This window comes from Photinus pyralis, unplaced genomic scaffold (genome assembly GCF_008802855.1).
Source record: "Photinus pyralis isolate 1611_PpyrPB1 unplaced genomic scaffold, Ppyr1.3 Ppyr1.4_LG2, whole genome shotgun sequence".
NCBI classification, from domain to species: Eukaryota; Metazoa; Arthropoda; class Insecta; order Coleoptera; family Lampyridae; genus Photinus; species Photinus pyralis.
Window position 1 is genome coordinate 48,593,323 of NW_022170403.1, and position 19,125 is coordinate 48,612,447.

Genomic DNA, 19,125 nt, shown 5'->3' on the forward strand with positions numbered 1-19,125 from the left:
TAAAGAATTTAAAAAATAAGCGGGAAAAGAAGAATAGATTTTTGAAAAAAGCGGGAAAGAATAGCGTAGTTTAGACGAAATAGTAACAGATGGCCCTGTAAGCGGATCAGAAGCGCAACATAGCATAAAATGTTTTACACATAAACACAAAATTAGAAGAGTGAAAACAGTAAGGAAAGAAGAAGCGTTTAGATTGTGAAAAGGATGAATTGTAAGAAGAGGGCAAGAAGCGAAGGAATCAAAAGGAGAGATTTAAGGAAATGAGTACGCCTATGATATGATATTCAAAACAAAATAAACAAATTCCTAACCTAAAAATCGAGACTAAAGTAGTTGTTTCTAAAGTAGTTGCTGCAAAAAATAATAAAATTAAATCAAGTTGATGTACCCAATGCAGTGCAGACATTATTACTCGTATTATGAAAAGAATCGACCGCGCACAACACTACCTAATTCTGAAAGCTAGAAATGTGTTATGGGGCAAGAAAATATGGCAGTTTCATATCTTGGAGTTTAAATTGCCAATGTAGGTAATTACATAAACTGCTCACAAACGCCGGAGCGTTTGTAACTGTTTCAGCTTCACCCATTAGCGATGTACGCACATAAAAATTTGTTACTTTCCCCCTTTGCTAATTAGTATGCAGTTAGATACCTACGACTCATTTTAATGTAAAGTGCAATTTTTCATTAGTCGTGATTAATGTAGGAATCTATTTATTCTGCCCAGGGTCATGTTCACGAGAATAATGTAGTGTGCGATAGATCGAAATGAAAAATGTTGAACTCAGTGCCGTTGATATCAAGATGTCCGTTGGCAATCTGTGAAATAAAGGTCCAGTACGTGCCGGGAAAGACATACCTAACAAAACTGGCTCTAATATTTTAACTAAACGGACGAAAAACATCGCGCCCTACTCTCACTTACCCTTTGTTAGTATCCTCTACCGACACTTTCTTCTCGAAATGTATGATGTGGGTACTTGAGCTACCATTAGCTAACTTATTGATTCGTGGTGCGGGGGAGGAGGGGAAGAGTGAGGGGAAACCACTATTTTCGTCGGGACTTTTCATTAAAGTACCATGATAACCGGAAACCACTCCCCACTCGACCCATCTCCAAATTTTTTTACCTTCGGACCGACGGACGCATTGTTCACCACTCCTCTCGTATACTTTTGAAAAACTTTTTTTGCTTTGCACTAGAACTAGAAAGTATGAGCTGCAATATAGCGAAAGTCCGGAGTCGATACGTTGTCCAAGAGCAAACCTTATCGTGCACAGGTGGACAGACAGACTAACAAATACATTTAAAAAAATCGAGTACATTAGTGAGTTGTCCTAAAGACAGTTTTTTGTAAATCTAGAAAATTGTTTATATCATACAAAATGTATGTAATGTAATTCCACAGTTAGCTCAAAATAAAAGAGAATCATTCAATTCAAAAACAAAACGGTACAAGCTCTGAAGCTCATCAATGAGATTACACAAGCATGTCAGCTGAAGTAATGAAGCAATCGTAAAGTGAAGAAAAGTATTAATTTCATATTTTGTCGATAACTTTTCTTCACTTTGCAATTATTTTGTGGGATTCCAGCAGTAGACTAAATGTTCAATGACCCCGTAGGGTCAAACCAAGGAGCTCAGCCGCTTTTTTAGATCCGCTGTAGAGGTTTATGGTTATTTACTCTTTGGTACAGAACTAAAATGCTTGGATCAGAGTGACCGTAGACATTTATAACTAACTGAATTGTCGGCTTCCAGCAGCAGACTAAATGTCGGTCTGTCAAGGATTTCCGGCTATTTAACTGCCGACAGACCGAGTTATTTGTGCAGCTGACGTCAAGAGCTTTAATTTGGTACCACATATGACCTGCTTTTCTTAAAAGTATAATGATTTCTTATGAAATATACAAATAAACAATTGAATTTGTTTACCTTCCGGCTAAATGCGGTCCGACAGACCGAGCGTTTCGTGTATGGTCACCTCCATCATTCATGTATACGTTTTATGCTGCTATTTGAATGGTAATGGTTTGCGTCGCGGGCTCTTAGAATATTAGGTGGTTCTGGGAATTCTAAGTTTATAAAGTTGTTCTATCTCTAATTTTTATTTGTTATCAAGTTGAATTTTAGACCAAGTGTGACAGTTCGAGTTCATTTATTAAATTTTCCTTTTATTTGTGAGAGATAAGGTAAGTGTTTCGGAGATGACGTAATTATTTTAATCATTTTGTATTGCCTTTTTAGGAAGAAATTGTTTAATAGTTATTAATGATACAAGTTCGTTTATGAACGTCATAATGAAACGCGTATAACGTTAAATTCACGAGGCGTAGCCGAGTGATTTTAGTTACACAAGTTTCATTAATAACGTTCATATAGAACGTGATGATGCAGTTGGAGCACTCTGAAAGGTATACGGGACATTGTTTCCGTCGTATTTTGGCAACCCTTTTGGCTAATGCTGGCGCAGATATCAATGTGCTCAAACGACACGGAGGTTGGAAGATCTTCCGTAGCCGAAAATGACATTGAAGGAAATACGAAAGTGGCAAATGTAATTCAAGGAAGTGAAAATTTTGTAACTTGTAAGTTCTACAGCCCCGGCAAGAGGTTTCCACCACCACAGTCCCCAGCGATGGGTTCGTGACCACTATTAAAATTAGTGAGAATTCTGATTGTAAAATTAATAGTACCTACTATTAATTCTTAAGGTTTCGAATGATAATGAAAATAGCCATCGTCTTAAATAAATTTGACGTTTCTTTTTGTCAGAAAATTATCGTTTGCTACGCAACACTTTCCGGCCTTGTGATGTAATAGAGCAATTTCTCGACTCAAATAAATGATAAACTGGATAGCGGACAGTATGAAATAAAAGTTTTGTATTTTACATGACGATAAAAGGAAACTAACCATCTATCGCACTTGAACGTGTACAACGTAGATTTTTACGATATGCCGCTTTTAAATTAAATCTTCCACTGCACAGAGATGAGACGTCATATTCGGAAGTTCAATCCATCTTAAAATTAAGTTCGTCAAATTCTCGCCGCAAGGTTAATGATGTATGTTTATTATTTAGGATTTTAAACTGCACTATAAACTGTCCATACTTATTAAGAAATATAAACATTAATGCGCCATCGAGAACATTACGTAGTGCACCTATATTTTATGTACCCTATCATAAAACCAAATATGGACAATCGTCTCCCATTTCTAGGATGTGCACCACAGCCAACACTCTATGCAAAAAAATTTCAGTTTTTTTGGTTTACCTATATCTTTATTAAAAAAATTATTATTTATAGAAAATAGATATGTCTTAGAGTAACAATATTTAGTTTTAAATTTCCACCTTGTATATCGTTTGCGTTAGTTTTATGTAGTTATTTAGTTTTTATTTAGTTTTTCCAATACGTAACCCTTCATATATTATTTCTATCTTTTATATCTATTGTAAGTTATATATCTCATAGTTGTGTGTCTCACTATACGCACTGCTCTCCACGTTTCATTTTTCTTATATGTATTAATGTGTTTCTTTTTCTCTTTTTGTATATAATGGGCAACCGTAAATAAATAAATAAATAAAATATCCCTTTATCCTCTTGCATAATAAATAACTAATAGGTGGTGTAAGGTTGAGCCATGGCGTTTGAAATAAAAAATCTGAGCTTTTATGCGGTGCCGAAAAGGAAGGGTAGCTGACGGTGCTTGGGGATTACTGTGCTTTACATCTTTTATTTTTAGCAACATAGCTATTACAGAATGTTTAAATATCGATTAAATGCCGACTGCAACTCATATTAAGGCTCTGACGTTATGGTAAACACTTTATCTACAAATCCTTTAAACCTATCGTTCACGCACTGCAACATTTAAGCACCATCTAATCGCTTCACATATCCGAATCTCATTAATTAGAACCTCCCCATTTGGAAATAAAACCGTGTAAACGTATAGTTTAAAACACATTCATTATTCACCTACACCCCCTTGATTAATTTTTGCGCGTTCCCTGCCTAGGTACCATAAATCAACGCAATGGCATTGTCAAAGAAACTCCTTTCTTCTTTAAATGCGCAAACTGCCTTCATTTCATTTCGATGAAAAATGGAGGTTCTTTGAGCTAAATTGTTTTTAAGTAATCCCTGAAGACTTCGGCTTAAGCAATTCGAGACGATCATCTGTTCTACATCTCGTTAAATAAGTAAGTTTTTTTATAGAGTAGCCATTGATTAACTAACTAGTTCCGCAAATTGTCTACACCTTATTACAAACTGCGATTATCTGCTGTATTTGCCCAAGTGCTATTTGTGTTACCTACATACATGCATTCCACATTTTCACAATTAAGTACGCCTTTCCCGTTACACTCAAGCACAGCACCTGTATAGATTTTAAACAAAGAATTTAGTTTGTAGTTACAAAAGCTATACTGTCTGGATTCTGGATTACGATAGGAGGGTGAACAGTGTCCACGCGTACTTAGGCCTCAAATTCGGGCCCTTTGTACTACCTCCCTGACTAGGGTCGCCCGACCCCTCAGCATCACTCAAGCCATCCCACACGTGAGATGAACCTTAGGACGCTGGAAGGGGAGGCGGCTCTAATCGTAGCCATGTCCGGCCAGGATTCCCCCAACATGGATCGTCTCAGTTGGACTAGAGCGGGACATTCACAGAGTATGTGGTATGCCGTCTCGTCGTCTGTGTAACATCCTCTACAAGATGGTGATTCCACCAAACCCATGCAGTGCATGTGCTTGTTTAGTTTACAGTGCCCAGAAAGTATGCCCACGAGTAACCTCAGGTTCTTCCTTGATAGCCCTGTACAAAAACGCGCCAAGCTACGAGATGGTCCTCTGAAGGCTTCTCTCGCATGGCGACAATCTAACATCAAGTTCCACCTAGCCCTGTGCTGGGTTTGGGTGTCTTGAGTTATTAGGTTGTTTACAGTTTTAACTGTAAGTGGAAGAGCCGGCTCTGGACCATAAAACGCCTGTTTTGAGGCCAGTCGGGCTAATTTATCGGCTTTCTCATTACCTTCCGTTCCAGCATGCCCTTTGACCCATACGAGCTCAAGGGTGTTGCTGCTTGCTACTTGCTCTAGTACGTGGTGACATTCGGAAACCATCCTAGAGGTAATTTTACAGTGACCAAGTGACTGCAAGGCAGCCCTGCTGTCACTTGAGATTCTGATAGTTTTGTTCTTTATGTTATGCATAAGAACTGTTCTTGCACTAAGCGTTAATCCTACCAACTCTGACTGGAATACAGTAGGAAGTTTACCTAGTGGTTGGGTGATATGGAAGTTCAGTTCTTTGGAGTAAATACCAGTGCCTGTACCTTCCATTGTCTTAGATCCATCCGTGAAGATGAATATATCTGGTTGGGATGCCATATTCTCATCAAAGAAGATGTGATAGTTTTTCCCTAATATGAATTGAGGAGTGAGTGAGTCCGATCTCCCCTCTAGGATAGGCAGACGTTTGATCGCCTCGCCCAGAATTCGGGAGTGGCCCCCCTCAATGCCTCTGCTATTCAACAACCCCTTATTTTTCAGACGCAGGAATGCCAGAATGGCCTGCTCTCTCACGTGGAGATCTAGTGGAGGCAGATCCAAGAGGGCCTCCATGACGGCTGTGGGGGTCGTTCGCATCGCGCCTGTGCAGGCAAGGCACGCTAGTCTTTGCACATGATTAAGGAGTGCTACAGTTGTGGAGAGTCTGGTTCTAGGCCACCAGACAATTGCTCCATAAAGCTATACTGTCGTAACGTACATTAAATTACGTGATTTATTTATGTACGAACAATTGTTAATGAATTCATAGCAGACAAAAAAAATTTATTACCGGTTCAATCCGGGTTTTTCATGCAGGTGAAATCCCGGGAGATGAAACGGGTGGAAAGTGGTATTTTGCAATTTGTGGCAAAACTATTAATTTTAGGTGAACAATTTTGGGCCCGTAAAGTTGAACCGTTTCAGAGATCTCACGATTTCTGAAAAAAACCACCTCTTTTTCAAGGGGATGAAAAATCTATTTTTTTTTCATCGTATAGAGGTGCGCGAGGTAGCAAAATTTTTGGGACGACTTATATTTTAATGAACACAAATAAAAAAATATTATTCCTATGAAAATACTTCGAGAAAATCCCCAAAGTCTGAAAAAAGCAGTGTTAAGATATACACGGTTTTTGACATGATAAATCAACGTGTTGGAAGTTAATAGATTTTTTCTCCAACCACCTGAATAAAACGCTATTTTGTGACAGTGTTCGGTACGTAAAATTGACGTTTTGCGGATTAATCGCTTTCACCATGGCAACTGTACAAAAAGTGGATCCTTTTGGTCCTAGTACCAAAAAGAAATTGACCTTGAAAGTCGGCCAATTAAAAAATTACAATCACGGAGATATGTCACATTGACATCGTTTTCCATTGCAGGTTGTAAGATATTTCTATACATACAAATCAAATATTTTTGCATATTCAATGCAAATAATGATTTCTATACGTATGTACATGTATTGAAAATGATTTACGCTCGCTATTTTTATTTAAACCATGTGTAACGTAATTTACATATTCGGTGAACGTAATTTTAATACGTATACAACCCGCCGTCGTGCGTAACGCCATCTACTTCAGAGCCATTGCACTATTATCTGTCATTTTGAATTCAAAATTTGAAAAAGTTAATTGCAATTAATTTTAATTAAAAAACTGTATGGTAAGTTGTTTATTTCAATACAAAATATAACAATATTAATTTGTGTATACAATAAAAATGACTGAAACTGATAGCGACATGGATTGCACTCCGCCAGAGATTATAGAAACGGCAGAACATCCTACCTCAAGATTTGCTCCCTACAAAGTCGCGAGAGGTGAGAAGTAAGAAATAAGAACGAATAGGTTATAAGTTAACCTAAAAACTAGAGTGGCACGACACGTGAGGACAAGAAAGCAGAACTTCTTATACTAGTAGTGAAACTGTGACTGAATCTAAATTCGAATATAATTTGAAGTAAAGGGGGTTGGAGAAAAAATTTTATGTTTTATTCGTACAAAAAATGCGTTTTCGGGACTCGGAAGGTTGCTGGACTCCGCTAACGCGTCGTCCAGCAACTATCTTCCTCGTCCCGAAAACTGACATTTTTTGTACTAATGAAACAAATAACTATTTTCGATATATGTCTTCTTGCTTCTCTTTAATGTTGTTAAAATATTCTCTTTTGTTTCCTTATACTCAACTGTTTTACTTAAATAAAATATCTTTATTATTTCTTTTTTCTGCATTTTTACCGTAATAAAAGCAAACTCTTCAATAAGAACGTTAATTTTACCGGCCAAAGCAATAAATATACATAAATATTTTAAAACCTGGAATAAACCGAATGAGGATTTTACTTATAGTTCTTGTAAATTAACGATCTACAGACTCAGCGCAATCGCATCAGGTGTAAAACAGGCAGGAAGAAGAGTTAGTGAACAAAAACAAATTGTTCAGGAAGTAAAAGAATTCGATTTTTTTTCGAATTGCTTTTATTGGGGTAAAATTCAGAAAAAAAAACAATAAAGTTAAGGCAGTTGGGACTAGGAAACAAAAGAAAATATTTTAGTAGCAGTATTAAAAAGGAGATAGAAGACAGATTTCAAAAACTCTTTATTAGCGCGGATCCAATACGTTAAGTTAGTTGCAAAAAATGCTCTTTTTGTCAATGTTAAAAACCATGTATTTCTTAAAACTGTTCCCCTAGTTTTTGCCGCTTTTCTTGAAATTTTTCTATTGGAATAATATTTTTTATTTTTGATTATTAAACATAAGTCCTTACAAAACTTTTTCTACCTAGAGCAACTGTGTACGATGAAAAAAAAATAGATCTTTCATCCCCTTGATCAAGTTTCTTCCAAATTTCAAATCCCTACGACTTTTTTTCACAAAAATAAGAATAAAATACGAAAAAAACAGTTTTTCTAGTTTTTCTAGGAAAATTGGAGGTTATATGAAAATACTGCAGATACAAAAAAGTTGCTCATTTTTTCAATCTCTATAACTTTTATATTGAACATTTTCGTCTAAAATTAATAGTTTTGCCACAATTTGCAAAAACTCCACTTTCCACTCCTGGCAACCCCCGGGATTTCACCCGCGGAAAAATTCAGCTGTTTTAATTATTTTTTCCCCAATTTCTAATCATTTCACCTGCATGAAAAACCCGCTTTGGCTCATAACTAATTTTTTTTTTCGAATATATTCTTTTAGAGCTATTTAGCCTGTACTAATTGGTGAACGTCACGCTACAGATGAATTTTCTGCATTTCCGACTGCTTCTGTCGTTGCCCAAGAATATTTTTTTCGAGACCCGATTTGATCTATATTGCCTACGATTACTCCGAAAATGCATGCGTACTAGTTTAATTACGTTTCATTTTTCATATCCTTTCTATTTAGTTTGTTTACCGACATTAGCTTATGTTGCTTTGTAAATTAGTTTTTGAAGTTACTGAGACTTTGTCCGAAACGGATATCTACAATATTTAGTTACGTTATTTGTTTTGCCGCGAAGAATTTGTTCATGCTACCTGATTTACATTTCGTTTAGTTAAAATTTAGTACCTCGTACTGATGAAATGCAAATACAAATCCGCATACACCGCTTCAATGGAGTACAGCCACAGACATCGAGAAGAATAGAAATCACTAAACAGATTGTACAGATCAGTAGAAAAGTAATGGCGTACCAAGGAAAATAATTTGCATGTGACCAATATGACGACAGAACCTTCACTGACAAGTACCGCTTATCGGCAAGACCAAAGTAAAAAAAAATGATAAAAATTCTACACGACCTCCGTTGGCAAAAGAAAAGAACTATTGTAAAAGAATCCTATAACTCTGTCATCCCACATGAGGAAAATCTTGTTTACTCCATTAATGGTTTACCTATACATCTACCAAATACCCATAATACCTGTTGCGGGATGGATGTTTGCGTACTAAATAAACTAAACACTTCCCTCAATAGATAATAAGAAATAAAATAAAAATGTATCAACACAAACTCCTTCTAGAAACAAATTTTTTAAGTCTCTCAATCTGTTGTACTTTTTATGGAAGAATTTAAACGAAATTTGATACATAGGCGCTTGGAACAACGGAAAATCTAACAGTTTCAAAATTTAGATTTACGCATGCGCAGTTCCAACTTTCTTATTTAGAAAAGCATTAAAATGAAATTCTTCTTATAAACAGAAATTGAAGTAGCACGTTAAAAATGGATTGCACATGTGCAACGCTATCTTTCATATTTGTGGCCGGATTTTTACGATTTTAACAGAAGTTGTGTCGTACAAATGGGAAATGAATGCAAGTGGAAATGCGCTTTTTGTAAATCGTTTACGATTACTTTTTAACTTGTTTATTTTTGTCTGGAACCTCAAAGCCAAACCTTGAAGCAGTTCCACTAGCATTCATTCCCCCTAATGTTATTAATTACATCATATTTAACTAGTAAAGCACAGCTTCAATTGATTGAATTCAAGTGCCACCACCACGTACCGATATTCACTTAGTAACGCAACCATTGAGTTACTGTTACTGCAAACCAATTAATGTAATTTCTTGTTCTGAGCGTGTATGGCAATTGTTCAGATATTACACTAAACGGTGTTGAAGCGAGTATTTCTTTAGAGAATGCCCATTCGTCGGTGTGTGTTTTGTACATTGCGGTAACTATATATTATGTTTAACGGTAAACTGTAACAACCGCAGTTTATGGCCAGCCTTAACTATGAGGGAAATTCTATTTAAGCTTATTTGTTTTCAAATGGGTTTGATAATCTGGGAACTACAAGATTTAGGTTTTGGCGATCCCTCAGCACATTACCGCACATTGTGTTCGCATAACTTTGTTACTCATTTATTGGTGATAAGTGGCAAAAACGCAAATCGATTATTGCAAGTACAAGCAACAACGGAACAATAATTACTCAAGATGATAAATGAACAAGACAGGTCACAATAAATACACTACAGCTGTCACCTAGTTAACACATCATACCCTGGGCATACAGGGATGCAGCATAGTCACAATGCAAACGACCGAATTGGGTACAGGGATGGCGGTAAATTTCATTACAGTTAACAATATTTTTACAATCAGCAACCGCTCAACGATTCCCGTTTGGATTTGCATTGCGGTTACATTTATATGGCCGCTTGTGTGATGCACGTCATGGACGTACAACTAATGGACACACCGGAAACATTTCTCTTTAGGTAGGTAATGCGTTACCAACCAAATACACGCGACGGAGGGGTGAACAACACGTGACATTGAAAATCGTGTAAGTATTATGTTTTCATCTTTGTGTAGTTAAACCATACTTATTACGTAATCGAACCAACTGAGTTGGTGAGACAAACTCCCCTGTGAATATAGATTCGTTTGTATAAAAAAGATTTTATAAACACATTTTTTGTACTCCGTTAAACGCAACACGGTCCATGTTCCATTTGAGGGAATAAAGGGTAATTTCTGTTTCCGGACTGATATTAAAGCAAAATTTTCAAATTCTGCTTACGTTCCGTTGAAATTATTACAGTTTCTTGTTAGAACTCTGGCCTAGTCTGGTTAACTAATCGCACGGATTAAAATCAAAGTAACGATTAGTATCTGCCTGTACGTCTTCGTCCTGGCAAATTTATGGTCTATTTTCATTCTTAAAGATTACTTACAAGCTTACCAATTTACTTAATTAGTGTTGTTTATTGTGTAAGTGTTAGTTTGGCTTTGCGTTTGGGTTAAATACGAATGGGCTATGAGTAAAAGTGAAAGCTTACTCCCTCCGCTCCCTCAGGGTGGAGCACCTTGCCCCCTCCCCCCCGTGTGGTGCATTCGGAAGGTCATGTTACGTCACAAAGTCATGCCCCGGGATTTCCCAAGGTCATAACTGGGGTTTCTAAAGGTCATTGTTCCCGTGATTTTCCAAGATCAAGAGCCTAAGATTTTAGCATTGGAAATGCTTATGGTTTGTATGGGTATGAATTTACCAGGTTTGCCGAGTAGAAAAAAAGACAGTGGTGTCGCGTCTAGTGTTGATTTGTACCGTACTCGACTGCAATCGATAGATTCAGGAAAAGTCGCGGATACTGTCGATACGGTACTACTTATTTAACAGTCCGCAGGGGTTTTGTTAATTCGAATTGAAAATTCTCGCACATCGCCCGTGATAGTATTACAAGCATGTTACGCCGCTTAGTATTCAGTTTCCGTTTGCGACACGAGCGAGCTTACGAGCGAGTGGAACAAGATTGTTCCGTGTGAAGGGTTATTTATGACTTTATAGGTTATACGGTTATCATTTCCAATGTCTCCGATGGTTGTAAGGATTGCGAAATTGTGAATTTTTTCATGCCCATCGGCTCGGTTTTTCCCAAGGTCATTGCTCTGGGTTTCCCAAAGGTGCGGCCTTGAACTTTGGTCCAATGCCATGGCCTTGGATTCTGGACCAACGTCATGGCTTTGAGTTTTGGACTTTGTCTCATAGTTGTAGCCTTCTGTGAAATAAGTGCGTACAAAGCAAAACCAAACCGTGTCATATGTAAGTAAGGTGATGAGTGAAAGATGCTGCATTGCAAACAACCTAAGCTATTCTTAAAAAATGACAAATTACACATTTCAAATTTTTACAAAGAAGAAGAAAAAGCAAGTAAGAAAGCCAGCAAAACAAAGAAATTTACTTACATATAGCATTATCCTAGTTCATGTTTGAAAATCATTACTTTTTCAAGTTTTACATATAAAAAGAGAGATGCACGGTTATCACTAGAATCACTACGATCGTGCTATCTCGAAGGCTAGCAAGGATTTCCTCAAAATAACGGCACTGAAGACTTTATAGGTACCTCTACTTAGGTCGCGTGTGGACTATTGCTGCACGATCTGGTCACCATACTATTCAACTTATATTAATCGGTTAGAAAAAATACAGAACAATTTTCTTCGCCTTATAAAGTACTTCTGAATGGAGACATTTTGGATCGCACTGAAAATGTCCGACTTTACTTGGGAATACTGACCCTGCCTCAGCCACACTATGCTCCTCGCACTGCCCATCGCCCTGCTCTACGCGCTGCCGCAATGTTGCGCTCTTTGTCCACACACTGCTTTACTCGTGCAATTAATCGCCTCACTCCGCATTTGGCATTCGCCTTTGCAACACGATGGATGTCGAAACTGTTGGTTATGCATTTTTAGTATAATAGCTAATTACATCATTTTCCTAAAAAGAGATACGCTCTCGTCGTCTTCGCTAACGGAGGTGTTGGATGACATCTACTCGTCAATAAAAAAATAAGAATGACGCACTTCTACCAGCCCTTCGCGCGATTATGTGGCCGGGCACTCGCGCTCGTACTGCCGATCCTTTGACTCGCGCCCAAAACATGGAGCGGTTGGCAGAACGAGGAGCATGACGTGTAGCAATGCGAGTGATGTTGCCACACTACGTGTCTGCCTCCTCGTCACGCTACTTCCCATGCTACTTGAGGAGTGTGTGGCTAGGGTATTAAACAGAGGAGAAGTTTACTTACCGCATGTTCAAACTGTATAATAAGTGGACTGTAGATTTTCTAATTTTTATTGTACTACGTATAACAGCATAACGTAACGTCAATTGTACATAACGCCGATCTCTCGAATGAATGTAGCCGATGGTCTGCAGTGTTGCCATCTATTGTACGTAACATACTCCCCCTTTTTGTTTTATATCCATAAAACAATACAAATAATTAACACAAAGGATACAACAATTAGTCACAAACGGAGTTACAAGGCAACATAAATTAAATTTACAACGTCCATCTTAAAATTACTTATTTTTGCTTATCAATACATTAAATTAATTATTGGAATTTACATAATCAAAAATGTAAAGATACGTCGTCAACAAAGTATACGGAATTTCACTTGACAGTTTAGGATAGCAGAGCTACTTGATTATTTCCTTGTCTAAAATGTGTTACTTATATTAGTGTAGATCTTGAATGTCAATTTATTATATTACAAATCAATTGGAAGGATAGCAAGTTTTGTGACAGAACGAATATAGGTGCCTTTGTGAGTTTTTACTTCAACTACTCGTACCTTGTTATCATTTCCAGGTAAAGTTCGTGTAATTCTACCCAATGGCCATTTTAAAGGAGGTAAATTTAAATCTTTAATTAGAACCAGCATGCCTACTTGTAGATTAGGAGTAGGTGCCTTCCACTTTGGTCGTGCTTGCAACTGTACTAGATAATCTACATGCCATTTTTTCCAGAACTGTTGTTGTATTTGCGTGCACAAACGCCACATTTTCAACCTGTTTTGCGGAATCGATGTACAATCAGATTCCGGAAAACTAGTAAACGTGCTTCCTATCAAAAAATGACCAGGAGATAAATATTCCAAGCTAGTACAATCGTTGCTCATTGGTGTGAGAGGTCTCGAATTCAAGATGCCTTCTATTTGAATGATTATAGTATTAAACTGTTCATATGTTAAAACGTTATTCCCTACAACTCTTTTTAGATGTGCCTTTGCACTTTTAACTCCCGCCTCCCAAAGGCCGCCAAATACGGGCGAATAAGCTGGGGTAAAAATGAATTCTATACCTTCGTCTAGGCTATAATTCTCTACCTTGTTCGCACTTTCTTTTTTACACATATTTCGCAATTCACTCAGCTTTCTATTAGCACCCTTGAATGTGCCACCATTATCACAATAGATTTTTGCTGGTTTGCCTCGACGTGATATAAATCTTTTAAGAACCGATAGAAAATTATCAGCAGTTAAATCAGACAATAGTTCCATGTGAATCGCCTTTATAGAGAAACACACAAACAATGCAATGTATGATTTTGTGATTACAGACCTTCGAATAGTAGATTGTTTTAATTGAAATGGACCACAAAAATCAACACCTACATTATGAAATGGTCTATTGTAAGTTACTCTTGGTTCAGGTAAAGATCCCATTAATTGTTGTGCACATTGAGCTTTTAATCGGAAACATATTACACACTTATGAATAATCTTTTTTATCTCCCTATTTCCATTAATTAACCAATATTTTAAATTTAAGCTACTTAAAATCTGTTTTTGACCTGCATGTAGCAATTTTTTATGCTCTCTTATAATAATTAAATCAGTTATGATGCTTTTTTTTGGAAGTATTATAGGGTGCTTTTGGTCATACTCAATCTGCGCATTCTGCAACCTGCCACCTACACGAAGAATTCCTCTCCTGTCTATAAAAGGATGCAATGATGCTAATTGCGTCTTTACTTGCTGACCATTTTGAATTAGTTTGAATTCTTCGTGAAAGTGAAATTGCTGTTCAACGATCAAGATTTTTTCTAAGGCATTATAAACTTCAAACGGCTTTAAATTACCAACTAATTTATACTTTGGCCTACTTGCATTATGCTTAAACCTTAATATCCAGGCTATGATTCTTTCTAACTTACTTATTGAAGAATATTTGGCAAATAATGTACTAGATTCCAAAATAATTTGAGTGCAGGCTATTTTCTGCTCTGGCAATGGCTCTGCCAGTTTTACCTCAGACAGCGGATGCTTATAGTTGACATTTAAGAAATAACTCGGCCCATACCACCAGATTTTGTTTTTTGAAATTTCATTTGGATTAATACCTCTAGACAAACAATCCGCTGGATTGTCCTTTGTATTAATATACGACCATTGCATACCTTTCGTTAAGCCTTGAATCTTTATTATTCTGTTTGCCACATATGGATTTAATTTAACAGAGTTTGTTTTTATCCAAGCTAATACTATGTTAGAGTCAGAGTACAAATACACCTTGTTTATCCTTTTCTTTAATACACTATATACTTTATGAATTACATTTGCTAATAACAGCGCACTGTTTAACTCTAACCTGGGTATTGTTAGTTTTTTATTCAACGGAGCTATGCGCGATTTAGAACACAATAAAGTTGACGTAACAGTTTCATTTACAGTTCTTATATACACAACTGCACCGTATGCAAACATGGAAGCGTCGCAAAAACCTACAAGCTCACTAGTAGCATGGGAATTCAATTGCAAGTATCTTGGAATATTAATTGGTTCCATTTTTCTTAGATTCTCTACGAACTCCTCCCATGTTTCAAGTAACTCATCACTTAAAATGTCATCCCAGTCTATTTTCTTTAACCACAACCTTTGCATTATAATTTTTGCAGATACAAAAAGTGGGCCTACCAATCCTAGAGGATCATAAAATTTACATAAAAAGCTCAAAATTTTACGTTTAGTGTTAGCCTTAGTGATGCTTTCCTTGGGACTTGATATTTTAAACATGTCTAATTTAACATCAAATGACAACCCTAATGTTTTTACTATCAAATCATGATTCATCTCACGTTCATCAAAATGTTGTAATTCAATTGGGATACCATTTAAAATAGAAGGGTTATTAGAACACCATTTATGTAATTCAAATGATCCGTTACTTAATAATTGTATGAGTTCATCTCGTAATTGTATGACTTCTTCAACAGTGTCGCCACCAGCTAAAATATCATCTACATACGTGTTATGTAACACTGCCCTGGCCGCCAAAGGGAACTTTTTACCCTCCAGGTTACACAACTCCACTAGGCAACGAGTTGCAAGAAAGGGCGAACTTTTTAGCCCGTATGTAACTGTTTGTAGCTGTAGACATGTAATTGATGATTTAGGATCGCTTCTCCATAAAATATTTTGAAGAGGTTTGTGCTCGGGAGAAATTAATATTTGTCTGTACATCTGCTTTATGTCACTTAGAATCACAAATTTGAATGTCCGAAATAATAACAAAATATCAAATAGCTCATTTTGAACTACCGCTCCGTTGTACATAAAATCATTCAATGATACCTGCTTATTTGTTTTCATGCTTCCATCAAAAACTACTCTTAATTTGGTAGTTTTCTTATCATCCCTTATAACTGGGTGATGAGCTAGAAAATGAGCAATTTTTTCATCATTTTGAAGTTCAACCATTTTTGCGTGACCAAGCTCAATATATTCATTGATAAACCTTGAATAACTTTCAAATAAGGTAGGATTAATGGAAAACCTTTTTTCTAAATTTATAAATCGTTTCAAGGCAATCTTATATGAATTTCCCAATGTATCGGGATTTAATTCTTGTTTCAATGGTAAAGACACTTGAAACCTATTACCCACTCTCACAACAGACTTTTGAAAGCATGATTCGCATGCTTCTTGTTCAGTTGTGAATTCAGGATAAATTTCAGAGACCTTTTCAGTGTCCCAAAATTTGGATACCAACTCTTCTAAATTAAAATGACAATATTCTAAGGATAAATTACAAATATTTTGTTGCACAGTACCACTGACCATGTAACCAAATACTGTATCTTGCAACACCAAGTTACCAATCTGGAGACGATCTTGTCGTAAAATTTTGAAAAAGATGTCAGCACTCAACAATAAATCAATAGGCTTTGGCACATTGAACTCATTATCAGACAGAATTATGTTGTTCGGCATGATAAGCTGTGATATGTCAATAGGAACTTGTGGCAGATTTTTTGTGATCCTCTCCACCACTGAGCATTTGATACTTAATTTGTAATTAGTTGTACATGATTCAATCAATAAGTGAACAGCCTTAGAAACCTTCGACATTGTATTGGTAATGCCGAGAATAGTTTTACCACTATTAAAGGTGTTCAATTTCAATTTATTAATTAAATTGGTAGTACAGAAGGAAGTTTGAGATCCTGTATCGACAAGTGCCCTAACAACAGTCTCCTGGCCATTCCTTGATTTAATTTTGACTTTAATAATAGGTAGGATAACATTTTCTACATGATTCTGACCAACAGAAACCACACTACTCTCTTCTATTTGATGCAGTAAAGAGTTATGACCTTCTTTACATACATGACATTTTAAATTAAGATTACATTTATCAATATGGTCATTCAGACAGAGTTTACAAAAACCCTTGGTTTCAATAAAATTGATACGATCTATAACAGAAATTCCTTTAAACTTGTTGCACCTATATACCTTGTGTCCCAATTCCATGCAATAATTACATTCCATTCCTTTCCCCTTTTTTGCCTTTGGTTTTACTGCAAGATTGCACATCAGCGATTTGCTCAATTTTTTTTTCTGGAAAACCAACAGATTCTAAAGCTGTAGCTCTACTCTCCAAGAACTGCAGTAATTCCTCAAGTGTGGGCAATGCATTGGCATTGTTCCTGTCAAATTGAAAGGCTCTATTAGTATATGTATCGAGTTTTCTGGACAATAAACAAAGCAATAACATATTCCACTCGTGAACTGGTTGACCTAAGTTTTTTAATGCGCTTACTTCTTGCTTAATCTTGGCAACAAATTCACGAATGTTACTCGCAGTCCCTTTGATTATGTCAGGTACATCTAACATAGCATAAATGTGAGAACTGGTAATGATAAACTCATTTTTGTATCTACTATCTAAAATGGATATAGCTTCCTTATATGATTCATGAACAATAGGTAAATTAACAATTAAGGACAAGGCTTCACCTTTTAAATAACTACGTAAATAAAACAGTTTTTCAACATCAGTTAAGGTACTGTTATTACCAATCACGGCCACAAACAAATCATTAAAGGGTTTATACTTGCTTAGTTCCTTTCCATCAAAGCACGGAATTTGAACTGATGGAAGTTTGGTGTTGGGTTTTAGGATGTCCGGTACTGTAACATGGTTTGATGCCAATGGTTGAGAAGCACTGTGCGAACTGTCAATTGGTGCTAGACGACAATGGAACGCCTTTATTTTTGTGTCGATTTCAGCCATCAATTTGATGTACTTATTTTCGAAGTCGTCAACAATCTCCGGTTCCCCTTCCTCCAAAAATGAAATTTCGACTTGGCAATTATTATACTCCTTAAAGCAGTTCGATAACATTCCCTTGCGTACCTCCAACTCGTTTATTAATGTGTCGGTGAGAGTAGCGTCTTTGTGCAGATTAAGAAAATTTGAAATGCGTGTAACACTCGCCTTGCAGTAAGCCCGTTTCGCCTTGAACCTCTTCAACTCAGCCATTGCATCGATTGATTAACGTAACTTTTTTGTAAAATTATAGATTCTACAACATATTCAATGTGAACGCTAGCAAATTGTTGCATGCGGTCGATTCTATGATAATGAATAATTATTGATATTCATTAATGATTCGAATAAGTTCACAACACAATTATGAGGAACCAAGTTTAAAATGACAGATGGTTAACACCAACTTTGAAGGTTAGCGGATATAGCCGCCACTTCTATTAACTAAATTAACAAATTAGCAAAATACTTTATGCTATTTGCATAATTAATTGCAATTTTAAAGTTTAGTCTAAACGGTAGGTAGGTACATACAGTTCTATTTCGATGTGCATATGTGCTGCACTGCACGTTGTAGGTGATAGCAGGTGATAGCAGTGTAGTCGGCCAAGATGAAAATACACTTCATCCATCGAATTCTAATTAATCCTGATTTATACCATCCGGATCGACTGGACCATTTTTATGTATAATAAGTGGACTGTAGATTTTCTAATTTTTATTGTACTACGTATACAGCATAACGTAACGTCAATTGTACATAACGCCGATCTCTCGAATGAATGTAGCCGATGGTCTGCAGTGTTGCCATCTATTGTACGTAACACAAACTACTTAATGGTCACCTGAACTGTCCGGATATTTTATCCATTATTAATTTAAATGTACCGCAACGATTTGTTCGCTCGGCTCAACTTCTACATGCACGACAATGTCGAACGGTATACTTCCGAAATAGCCCTTTAAACCGCATGGTTGACGAGATCAACAGCTTACATTTGAATATCGAATTCTTCGGACTGCTACTAGTCGCCTTCAAAAGTACTGGGAATTCACTGTTGATTTAATAAACTGGTTTTTGGCTAGAAGTATGTTATAATATTGGCTTGGCCGTTAATAAAGAATTACGATATACGATATTTCTAAAAAATATGCCACAAATATCATTGTATGGACCCAACAGTTCCAACGTAGGTACC

General features: G+C 36.5%; 1 protein-coding gene across 1 annotated transcript; it reads right to left on the minus strand.

Annotated features, from left to right (window-relative positions):
• Window positions 1-12,712: 12,712 nt before the first annotated feature.
• Window positions 12,713-18,651, minus strand: LOC116164240. The gene is made up of 2 exons (XM_031478385.1): window positions 18,461-18,651; window positions 12,713-18,182 (listed from the first exon to the last, which is right to left on the minus strand). The coding sequence occupies exon 2, from the start codon at window positions 18,137-18,139 to the stop codon at window positions 17,135-17,137; it is 1,005 nt and encodes a 334-aa protein (XP_031334245.1). The 5' UTR covers window positions 18,140-18,182; window positions 18,461-18,651; the 3' UTR covers window positions 12,713-17,134.
• Window positions 18,652-19,125: the final 474 nt, after the last annotated feature.

What these genes read in the sequence shown, in the direction of transcription:
- LOC116164240 (XM_031478385.1), bottom strand. Translation starts at nt 18,139, where the DNA reads ATGGCTGAGTTGAAGAGGTTCAAGGCGAAACGGGCTTACTGCAAGGCG.